Source organism: Phragmites australis, chromosome 15 (assembly GCF_958298935.1).
Source record: "Phragmites australis chromosome 15, lpPhrAust1.1, whole genome shotgun sequence".
NCBI lineage: Eukaryota > Viridiplantae > Streptophyta > Magnoliopsida > Poales > Poaceae > Phragmites > Phragmites australis.
Window position 1 is genome coordinate 4,239,984 of NC_084935.1, and position 11,418 is coordinate 4,251,401.

The window sequence follows — 11,418 nt, forward strand, 5'->3', positions numbered from 1 at the left end:
GCGGCGGGCCGTAGAGAAGGGTGGTCTCGGACGGCTCGTTGAAGGCGAGAAGGGCGACGGCCCCGCACGACAAGTGTTGGGGCTGCAGCAGGTCTGCGAGCGCCTCGAGGCCCTGCCTTGGGCAGTCCAGGAACTCACCGCCCGGGAGGGACGTGGCTTGGCACATGCAGTGGCCGAGCACGTTCTGGCCTGCTACCGAAGCAGGGACCCAAACTTCCCGCTGGAGCCGGCGCGGGAGGGAGTGGTCGAGGCTGAGGGAGAGGCCGCCCGGATAGCGGTCCGGAGTACCGCCGCCGTGGTGGCGGCCGACTTCAGGCGAGAGGTGCCGCCGCCGCCAGCCCCCGGGGATGACTCAGAGGATTCAGCCGACGCCTCTGCTGCCGACTAGATCTTTTGTAGTCTTTTTTCTTCTGTTGTCTTTATGAATGTAGATGTAGGAGTGAACCCTTAGAAAAAGCCTTGTATATATCCTGTGAATATTAATGGCAGTTTCTCTGAGTGTTTGATGTTTCTTCTGGTGTTTTACTTTGAAGTCCCGGGGAGTACTCAGTCGGGCCGTTCCCGACCTTCCCGTCCCCGAGGATGAAGTGGTCCTGATCGCTGTTGCTGGCGCAGTCGGCCTTCGAGCTCTCGCGAGTCCGTATTGCCTAAGTTAAGAAACAAAGACACAGACTTCCTTGCCCGGGAGATAGATCGATCCCGCTCGGAACACGCCGTGCCTAGTGAACACTTTTTCACTTCGCGACCACTCAGTTAGTAGAAGGGAGACGCGTGCGGGCGAGAATGTGACCAAGAGCCCTCGTGGTCCGGTGGTGCCCGGGCTTAAAACGGGCCGGACCGAGCACTGACAGCCCGCCCCCGAGACCTGAGCTCCGGACTACCCGAGTAGCTCGAGCGATAGGATTACCCAGGGTACCCGAGGACTCGGTAGTGCTCAGGGTCCTTAAAAGCGGACCGAACACCACGACCACCACGAAGGGCTTCGGTCAGACATTACCGCACGCGCGCTACTCCTTTCTGCAAACCGCTCTGTCGCTCTGGGAAAAAGTAGACACGCGGCAGGGTTTTTGCGTGCGAGGAGACCACCTCACCGAACAGATTAAAGCGCGAGAGCCCCCGAGAATGACTCGGGGACATAAATTTACTTAAAGCAGACTTGTCTGAATATAACCACTCACCGGACAGCTGTCGGCCTTCCGGCCAACCGATCCAGGAGGGGTGTGCTTCCGAGCTCGGGTGCCCGGGGACTTGATTCTTTCAACGGAGCGCCCGAGTGCCCAGAGGCATACGAGGCTCCTGGGTCGGGTGATCCCGACCACCCATGCCTAAGTGGTAGGACCACCCGAGGACCCTTGGGGCCAACCAGAGACCGGGGCATTGAAGCCCTCGCGGCCGAACTGCTCGTGATTGCCAGCCTGTGACTTAAGAGAGAATATAGAATTTTTTTTTGTCTGGTGCGCTCTGTTAGTGCGGTACTTGCTATAGACTGCTCTCGTTTTGGACCTGAGACCTCTTGAATGCCCGAACCGGTGGACAAAAGTGGACAGAGGCATAACCCAGAGGTCCTATGGTCTGGTGGCGCCCGGATATGACAAACCAGACCGAGCACTGACAGCCCGCTCCGGGGGCCCGAGCTCCGGACTACTCGAGCAGCTCGAGCGATGGGATTACCCAGAGCACCCCGAAACTCGGTAGTGCCCGGGAGCCTGCCACGACACCGAACACCACAGCCTACCATGCTGGACGTAAGTCAGCGGCGACTGTTCGCATGCATACCGATTGGGATTCTTTTATCAGCGGGGAAAATGAGAGAGCGAACTTTTTCTCGCACAACCGAGCACCTCTCCAGACAGATTAGACATGCGGAATCCAGAAAGAAAAATATCTCAACGCAGCGATTGCTTATTGAAATACCGAATGTACAATATTTACAAGGTTGGGTGATAGCGACTTACCCAAGGGATCAGAGCCCCTGGACTACTTGGACGGGGAGAAGCCCCCGGCCTTGCCGACCTGAGCTGCGAGCACGACCATCTACGGGTAGAAGCGTCGGAGATGCTCGATATTCCACGGATTTGGGAGTGGCTGTCCTTCTTCCGTCGCTAACCTGAAAGAACCTGCCCGGGGGACCACGATCACGGTGAAGGGACCTTCCCACACAGGGGATAGCTTATTCATTCCTTCGCGCGACTGGACGCGTCGGAAAACTAGGTCTCCCACCTCGAGAGACCGGGCCCCCTACCTGGCGCGCCAGCTGTCGGAGGATGAACTCCTGTCGCAGGGATCCCGAGATACCCCCTTTTTAGAGATTCGGCCGGGGGGATGATCCTGAGCGAGCTTGTTTGGGAAATAAGCGGGAAACGGAAATAAATGCGGTGGCTAGTGGGAGATGATCGTCCTAGTGCGAGAAAGATGGGTGCACCGGGGTTTAGACAGGTTCGGGCCGCACGGGGGCGTAACACCCTACTCCTGTGTGAGTGCTATATCTATCCTCGAAGGGAATTCTTCAAGGATGTATCTGGTTACAAGAGAGAGCAGCTTACAGAGAGCTTGAGGCTCTCGTGTTCTAGCTTGGCTTGAATGGGTTCGAGCGTCTGCGTCCTCTTTCTTTTTCCACACACCCTTTTACGTGTTCTCCATCCTTTCCTTTTATAGGTGCGCCGACCTCGACATATCCTGAATGGGAAAGAGGGGGTGCGAGTGCCAAGGTGCCACGGAGAAAGGCGTCATCATTTCGTCTTGGCAAAGTGACAGGGGCGGTGGAGAAATGCGGCGCGCATCCGACCACCCGCCACTGTGGAAGCCCTCGGGCGCCATAAAGGGGGCCCACCGGGCAGCCTTAGAGGTGCCCGGCGCGCCCACCCTGTCTTGTCTTTCTGCCAGGGCAGGGTGGCGAGCGGAGCGCTTCGATTCTGGCAACGTTATCCCGAGGCACTCGGATGAAACGGGACGGGACCCGGGCATTTAATGGACCCACGCCCCCCTGCCAGGGCATGGCAGGATCTGACACTAGGGCGTGGGCAGCTGAGAATGTCAGGATGTCAGGCCGCGCGTGCCTATTAAATGCGGCATTGGGTCTTTGACTGGCTGACACCCCGACGATGGGACCCTTCGGGTCGTCGAATGATCTTGCGCGAACCTTCGGGGAACCGAGTCCTCGGGGGCCGCCACGCGCAGCCCCGATCACTCTCTCCCGAGCACTTCGGTGGGACCTTCGGGGAACCGAGTCCTCGGGGGCTGCCACGTGCAGCCCCGAGCACTCTCTCCCGAGCACTTCGGTGGGACCTTCGGGGAACCGAGTCCTCAGGGGCTGCCACGTGCAGCCCCGAGCACTCTCTCCCGAGCACTTCGGTGGGACCTTCGGGGAACCGAGTCCTCGGGGGCTGCCACGTGCAGCCCCGAGCACTCTCTCCCGAGCACTTCGGTGGGACCTTCGGGGAACCGAGTCCTCGGGGGCTGCCACGTGCAGCCCCGGGCACTCTCTCCCGAGCACTTCCTTCCCGGTATTTGGACTCTGCGGATCATCGGGGAACCAGGGTGCTCGGGAACCTAGAGGCTACGGCCCCGAGCACCTTCCCTCAGGACTTAGTTTCTTCTTATCCTGCAGGGTGGACCTCGCGGGATGGTGATATGTGGCGGATGGCCGGCCCGGTCTTCGGGACTCAGGGACCCCTGGTTCCTAATACACCGACAACGCTCGGGAGGGACCCGTCAGATCATAGATGATCGGCGGCTTGTCCTTGGTCGTCGAAATCTAGAACGGAGAGCAATGGAGATTGGAAAAGAAAACTAGAGCAAAAAGAGAATAAAAATGAGAGAAAAGTAAATTGTATTTATTTGATTGGATGTTGAATGATCTCAATAAGCTATGTCCCTTTATATTTATAGGGAGGGATAATCTTACCCTGTCTTGAGTCGTAATCTACCAAAACACGTTTTAAATCCAGCTCAATCTCTTTCCAAAATCCCAAGCCGATTTGAATAAGAAGTTCTAATTCCCCGATCGGATGTTCCAATCATGTCGGAGAATCCGATTTTCCCAAACATGGGCCTCTCAGGTTGAAAAAAAAATTTTAATCGGAAGTTCTAGAACATCGGAAGTTCCGATATGGTCGGAATGTCTGATTTATCAAACTATGGGGTTCTCGGGTTGTACAAAAATAATTAACAAGATGTTTCGATCCTTTAATCGGATGTTCGATATGACCAAAATGTCCAAAATTTCAAACATCGACCTCTCGATTTGGATTAAATATTTAACCAGATGTTCTGATGATAACATCGGATGTTCCGATGTGCTGAAACTTCTAACTCTGAGACTAAACGCCGCATGTTCTGGTGAGGAAAAAAAATTATAAATACAAGACTAATTTTCAGAGCTCGAAAACTCTCTAAAAATGTCTTGAACTCGTCGGATGTTCCGATGCTTTCACCGAAGACCTCATCGAACTAATTTCCAAAAGAATCTCTATAAATCATCATATTAACCTATTCTACACATAAGATATTTCGATGATCACGTAGCTATAGTACCGAAATATCTTGTATTAAAAAAAAACGTACCGTGCTATTTTTTTATCAACCTTAGTTTTCCACTAGTATATGTCAGGACCTGCGAGTAGTGGACGACCTTGACTACCAACAGCAATAACAATCATGTCACGAAAAGGAAAAGATGCGAAGCGACAACATCTTCTTTCACGGCCGATCCCTACTCCCTACCACCACCGGAGGCACAGTCGCCGGCCGGCCTTGGCGCGGAAGCAACCCTTCCCAATTGGCCGACGGCTGACGCTCCAATCCAGATTCCAGGCCAACACCAGAGACGATTAAAGCGTACTTTAGGAGTGAGCAGGCACCAACTTTAGGAGTGCGCAGGCCGGTGGTGGACGAGCACAAATGATCGAACAACTTTAGGAGTGCGCAGGCACCAACTTTAGGAGTAGGATCGAGCCAGCGCGCACCACGCATGGTACTGTTTTAGTAGCTTTTGAAGCAGTGGATCGAAACTAGCACATTGCTGCATCGATCGGCACAGCATAATCTGGCACATATATGGTACACGAATCACAAAATGTCACGTATGTACCAAGCATATCTACCATGTGGCGCGAGATGCAGTCTGCTAGTTGCCGATTTATTCCAAATACACGTACACACAAGGCCGCGACATTTCGGACACACAGCACTCTTGTCGTACTCATAGGCACGCATGCGTACACGCGACTGCACGTGCGGACATGCCCGCGCGCGCTAGTACAGGATCGACTGATCCAGGGGCTTCCCGGCGCGGAGGTCGCGGAAGTAGAGCCGGGGGTTGTCCTCGAACACGCCCCGCGGCATGCGCGCGCCGCCTCGGCCGGGGGCCACCATCATCGTGCGCCTGCGGGCGGCGCGGGCACTGCAGCAGCAGCGCCAGCAGCAGCGCGCGAGGCAGTAAAGCGCGAGCGCGCCCAGCACGGCCGGGATCAGCACCGTGACGGCGACGTGCAGCCACCGCCGGAGCGTCTCCGAGCGGGTCTCCGGCGGGAGGAGCTCGTCGGCCTTCCTGGCGAGCGCCGCGAGGAGGGTGGCGGTGTAGGCCGCGAGCTCGGTGGCCTTCGCCTTGATGAGCTGCCACAGGCCCGAGAAGAAGTGCCCCGCATCGTCGAGGTCGAAGCCGAGGGCGGCGGCGCTGGCGACTTTTCTCGCCGTGCCGGAGCCGCCTGCTAGGAGCTTCCTCGCCGGTGCCGGGGTCGCCTCCACAAGGCAAAAAAGATTAAATCCCGGGAGAGGACGCTCGGGGCCACAGTCAGTGGTCCCCGAATACCCAGATTCCCCAATGATCTGCGAAGTCTAAGTGCCGGGAAGAAAGTGCTCGGGGAGGTATACGGTGACCCCCGAGCACCCGAGTCCCCCGACGACCAGGAAAGCTAAGTACCGGGAGAAGTGTGCCTGGGACCGCAAGCGGTGGCCCCTCGGGCACCCAAGTATCCCGAGGACCCACTGAAGGAAGTTCCGGGAAAGAGTGCTCGGGGCTGCGTGCAGCGGCCCCCGAGCACTCGGTCCCCCGAGAATCCGTACAAGCATGCCCGGGAGAGAGTGCTTGGGGAGGTGAACAATAGTCCCCGAGCACTCGGTTCCCCGAGGACCGAGGAAGGGCGTTCTCGGGAGATAATGCTCAGGGAGGTGAACAGTGACCCCCGAGCACTCGGTTCCCCGACGACCCAGGAAGCCCCTCCGTCAGTGATCCCCACAGGGGCCACTGATGAGGTGTCAGCCAGTCAAAGGCCCGAGGCCGCATTTAAGAGCTCGTGTGGCCTGTCACCTCCAACTGCTCCCACCACGCTCTGTGTCAGTTCCTGCCACATTCTGGCAGAATGGCGCGGGGACATTAAATGCACGGGTCCCATCCCGTGCCATCTAGCACGTCTCAGGATAACGTCGTGAGGGCCGAGGCGTTCCGTCTGTCGCGCTGCTGTGGCAGGAGAACAAGACAGGGTGGGCACACCGGACCGCTCTGCGGCTGCCCGGTGGGCCCTCTCCACGGCGTCCGTTGTCAGTGCATTTATGGTGACGGATGACCGGGCGCAGGGCGCATTTTCCACCCCCGGTCACTTCGCACAGAGGCTATGATGACGCCCTTTCCATTTATGGTGCCTTGGAACTCGTGCCCTCCCATTCGGGGCACGCTACTGCCGGCAGGTATTTAAGGCAGTCGGCAGCACGGACAAAGACAGGTGGTTCTGGCTCAGGAAAAGCTGAAGCAGTTAAGGAAGTAGAGAAGATCGAGAAGCCCAAGAGCACCCAAAGCCAACAGATACACACAGACCGAAGAACAAGGAGCCCCAGGCTCTAAGATAGACAAACATTCTTGTAACCAGCAACATCCTTGAGGGACATTCTCAGGGCATTTATAGTATCCATACAGGAGTAGGGTGTTACGCCTCCGTGCGGCCCGAACCTGTCTAAACCCCAGTGCATTTACTTCGTTCCGCACTAGATCATTCCACCCCGCCAGCCATCGCAGTTATACCCATTTATTTCTCTGGCAAACATATTCAGGATTATCCCCCCACCGAATATCTAAAAAGGGGCCCCTCAGGATCCCTTCGACAGGAGTTAACCCTCCGACAGCAACCGAAGACCAGCTATGAGAGAGGACAATGAAACGAGGTGGTGGTGGCACTGTCGGTGTGGGATTGGAGGGGGGTAGCCTGCGGGTAAGGCAGCGTGACAATGGTGGGTTTCGAGGAGGAAGGCAGCGGCGTAGTGGATGCAACAACAGCTAACCAATAGAGAGATATAGGTCATCGGTGAGAAGAAAAAGGTCGAGAGAGGACAGGATAGAGGTAGAGAGTTCCAGGAACTCCAGCCCTACCCTCGGTGCTGGTAGCAACACCCTTATTATAGTCGAGGAGGTGGGGTCATGATGGAAGGGAAGATTTTGGTGGTGGATCTTCATCCGATGGTTTTAAGGAGGTGGTTGAATAATTGATATTTACTTAATTAGGTCTTGTTTGGGAGGCTCAAACCCCATCGGGATCCCGGCCCTTTCCCGAGGCAGTGAGCTCACAGGGGAACAATCGGCCATGTCCCTTTATATTTAAAGGGAGAGATGGTCTTGCCCCGTCTTAAGTCGTAATCTACCAAAACACGTTTCAAATCCAACTCAATCTCTTTCCAAAATCCCGAGCTGATTCGAATCAGAAGTTCCGATTCCCCTGATCAAATGTTTCGATCATGTCGGAGAATCCGATTTTCCCAAACATTGGCCTCTCGGGTTGACCCAAAAAAATATTTAATAGGAAGTTCCGATATGGTCTGAATGTCCGATTTTTCAAACTATAGGGTTCTCGGGTTGTACAAAAATAATTAACCGAATGTTCCAATCCTTTAATCAGATGTTCCGATTTGACCGACATGTCTGAAATTTCAAAATATCGACCTCTCGGTTTGGATTAAATATTTAACCGGATGTTCCGATGATAACGTCGGATGTTCTGATATGCTGAAACTTCCAACTCCAAGACTGAACCTCGTATGTTCCGGTGAAATTTTTTTTCTAAACACCAGACTAATTTCCAAGAGTTCTAAAACTCTCTCAAAAATATCTTTAGGAGTGCGCAGGCACCAACTTTGGGAGTAGGATCGAGCCAGCGCGCACCACGCATGGTACTGTTTTAGTAGCTATTGAAGCAGTGGATCGAAACTAGCACATTGCTGCATCGATCGGCACAGCATAATCTGGGACATATATGGTACACGAATCACAAAATGTCACGTATGTACCAAGCATATCTACCATGTGGCGCGAGATGCAGTCTGCTAGTTGCCAATTATTCCAAATACACGTACACACAAGGCTGCGACATTTCGGACACACAGCACTCTTGTCGTACTCATAGGCACGCATGCGTACACGCGACTGCACGTGCGGACATGCCCGCGCGCGCTAGTACAGGATCGACTGATCCAGGGGATTCCCGGCGCGGAGGTCGCGGAAGTAGAGCCGGGGGTTGTCCTCGAACACGCCCCGCGGCATGCGCGCGCCGCCTCGGCCGGGGGCCACCATCATCGTGCGCCTGCGGGCGGCGCGGGCACTGCAGCAGCAGCGCCAGCAGCAGCGCGCGAGGCAGTAAAGCGCGAGCGCGCCCAGCACGGCCGGGATCAGCACCGTGACGGCGACGTGCAGCCACCGCCGGAGCGTCTCCGAGCGGGTCTCCGGCGGGAGGAGCTCGTCGGCCTTCCTGGCGAGCGCCGCGAGGAGGGTGGCGGTGTAGGCCGCGAGCTCGGTGGCCTTCGCCTTGATGAGCTGCCACAGGCCCGAGAAGAAGTGCCCCGCATCGTCGAGGTCGAAGCCGAGGGCGGCGGCGCTGGCGACTTTTCTCGCCGTGCCGGAGCCGCCTGCTAGGAGCTTCCTCGCCTGTGTTCCCGGGAAAGCCATGGCGTTTGGAGCAACGTGTGTGTGCAGTGGAGCAACGAACCACTAGCGTGCGTGACAGGAATATATATTAAGGCCCCGTTTGGTATCACTATGTGGAGTGATTCTACGTGGGAATCAGTTCTCGCGTTGTCAAACGTTCTGTTTTGAATTATATACAATTAATTGTTTTAAATTTTAGCTACAAATTATTTTTTATATATTAAGTTTGAACATTTGAAAATAGTACGAATAAATTTGTCTCGAAAAATACTTTTATAAGTATATATTTGCTATATTTTATTAATATATTATAATAAAAAGATAGTAATCAAAGTTATATTTTAAGAACATAATAATATTCAACATAATATTTATTTATGATTGAAAGAAGTAATAGAGTCCTCGTTTTTGGTGTATTTGGTGTCACTACTTGAGGTGTGTGATGTTGTACTCTCCTTTAAATGAATGGATCTTGGTCCTCGATAAAGCACCCGGTTTGTTTCTTCTTTTTAAGATAAAAGAGACTAGGCAGTTCATTAAAGTAAAGGAAATAGATAGATGGCTCATCGCTATTAGCTTAACCTGTAAATTATCTATTTCTACTTGAAAAGAATAACAGCCTAAGAGTACTAGCAAGCTACATAGCTGGAAAATGGCACTCAAGTTATCCCTTGCACCCCGACTAAAAAGGGTGGTAAAGACAAAACCCCATATTGGACACATTGAAATGCTGAAACCCACTATCCCCCCAGCTTGTTCTTCCACACCGACACCCTCCATTATGCTTCCGTTTCCGCTACCATCATTACTCAAAGTTGGATCGGCTTTCCCTCTAGTTTCTAAGGTTGGAGAGGAGAGGAAAAAAAACCCAACAACCTCTAAGGCATTTTCCAATGCTTCAACGTAATTAGTTTTTTAATATTAATTAGTTGTTCACGTAAATAAAAAATTGATGTGATAAGCTATTTAAAAAGAAGAGAGATGGAACTTATTTCTTATGGAATAAACTAGCTCTTTAAGTATTTCTAGATGATTGTGAGATAATAAATTGCTTTGAAAGACCTAAAAACAAGTAACACATGCATGCATTAAAAACTTATTTCTTAACAGTAATTTTTTAGTGTCTCTTCTAAAGTATCACCTAAGAAACAAAATATTAGAAGTGACCTAATCCGGAACATCGCTCACCATAGCAATAGGGCCACTGCCTCAACCGGGTAAGCAGAGCAGAGTTGCCATCCACAGCAAATAAGGAAAGCCAATTAAGTTGCTTCCTCACCAGCTTTTTGTTACCACGATCCATTTCACCATCTAAATATCTACTCACTCTGATCCTAAATATATGTTCGTTACAATATCTATATAGTCTTTAATATAATATTTTTGCTAATAATACATATGAAATATATTATTTTAAATAGAAAGAGTTATGTATTACGAAAGTATGTTTCATGATAAATCTACTAACATCGTCCTTACCTTGCTAATCTATATGATTTTTTTAGCTATGGATGATCAAAGTTAAAAAAAGCTTGACTTAGGATAAACCTAAACAGATTTTTTTTTAAAAAAAATCTAATAGACTTATATTTAGGATTGAAGGGGGTAACTCAATAGATAGGCTAGGTAGGCAATACATTTGTTTCGTAGAACATGTACACTGAACCATAGCCATACAAATCAACACTTGCAAATTTAGATGAGAAATCGAGACATACAGCGAGTAATTAAACGAGCCAAACGTAGGCGTAACACTTGATCAGAAACGCAAGCTCCATAACACAGTTCAGTGTTGCATGCATGCTTGATTAGGGGCCGACAGAGACGCGGAAAAGAGCGGCGACCGGCGCAGCGACGAGCCAGGCGACGGTTCTCGTGCAGAAAACGGCAGTGGCGACGACGGGGCCAGCAGCGCGCAGGATCTGGAAGAAGAGTGCCGGGGTTGCCTCGAACGCCGCTCGCGATATCAGCATGCCGGCGGCGCCTGGGGCCTTCATGGTGACGACGGCGCAGTTCTTTACGCAGAGCACGCAGGGAGGTAGAATGCAGGCGAGCGCCCGGTGAACGGCGACAGCGACGAAGTACAGGCCGTGACCGAAGTAGCAGGCGGCGCACACGAGCGCCTTGCTGACTCCCACGGTAGCGATGCACAGGGTCGGCCAGCAGAACCAGACGAGCGCCACGAGGAGGAGAACTGCGGCGATACCGAGCGCGAAGGGGAGAGCGACGGCGGCGGCGGCTTGGAGCCACCGCCAGAGCGCCTCTAGCTTCAGGACGAGCTCGTGGGCCGCGCCCGTGAGAGTGGCGAAGAGTTGGACGAAGGTGCCGGCGAAGAAGCCCGTGACGAGCTGCCACTGTTGGAAACGAGTCACTCTAGCTCTCGTCGGACGGAGGTAGAAGATGAACAGTAGACAAGATAGATTTACTGGCAACGAACGCCGCGGCGCCAAACGCCTGTATGTTGGCTTGTATTAGACAACACACAACTTGGAACTCCTTGAGCTGACGCATTA

At 52.9% G+C, this 11,418-nt stretch overlaps 2 protein-coding genes across 2 annotated transcripts; both read right to left on the minus strand.

Annotated features, from left to right (window-relative positions):
• Window positions 1–5,116: 5,116 nt before the first annotated feature.
• On the minus strand, window positions 5,117–7,573 carry LOC133893018 (uncharacterized). Its single transcript, XM_062333997.1, has 2 exons — window positions 7,556–7,573; window positions 5,117–5,739 (listed from the first exon to the last, which is right to left on the minus strand). Exons 1-2 carry the CDS (start codon window positions 7,571–7,573, stop codon window positions 5,254–5,256), a joined length of 504 nt encoding a protein of 167 aa, XP_062189981.1. The 3' UTR covers window positions 5,117–5,253.
• A 634-nt stretch (window positions 7,574–8,207) lies between these two features.
• Window positions 8,208–8,966, minus strand: LOC133893047 (uncharacterized). Its single transcript, XM_062334019.1, has one exon. It carries the CDS (start codon window positions 8,924–8,926, stop codon window positions 8,435–8,437), a length of 492 nt encoding a protein of 163 aa, XP_062190003.1. The 5' UTR covers window positions 8,927–8,966; the 3' UTR covers window positions 8,208–8,434.
• Between the last annotated feature and the right edge of the window lie 2,452 nt (window positions 8,967–11,418).

Coding starts and splice junctions, on each gene's coding strand:
- LOC133893047 (XM_062334019.1), bottom strand. CDS start 8,926: ATGGCTTTCCCGGGAACACAGGCGAGGAAGCTCCTAGCAGGCGGCTCC.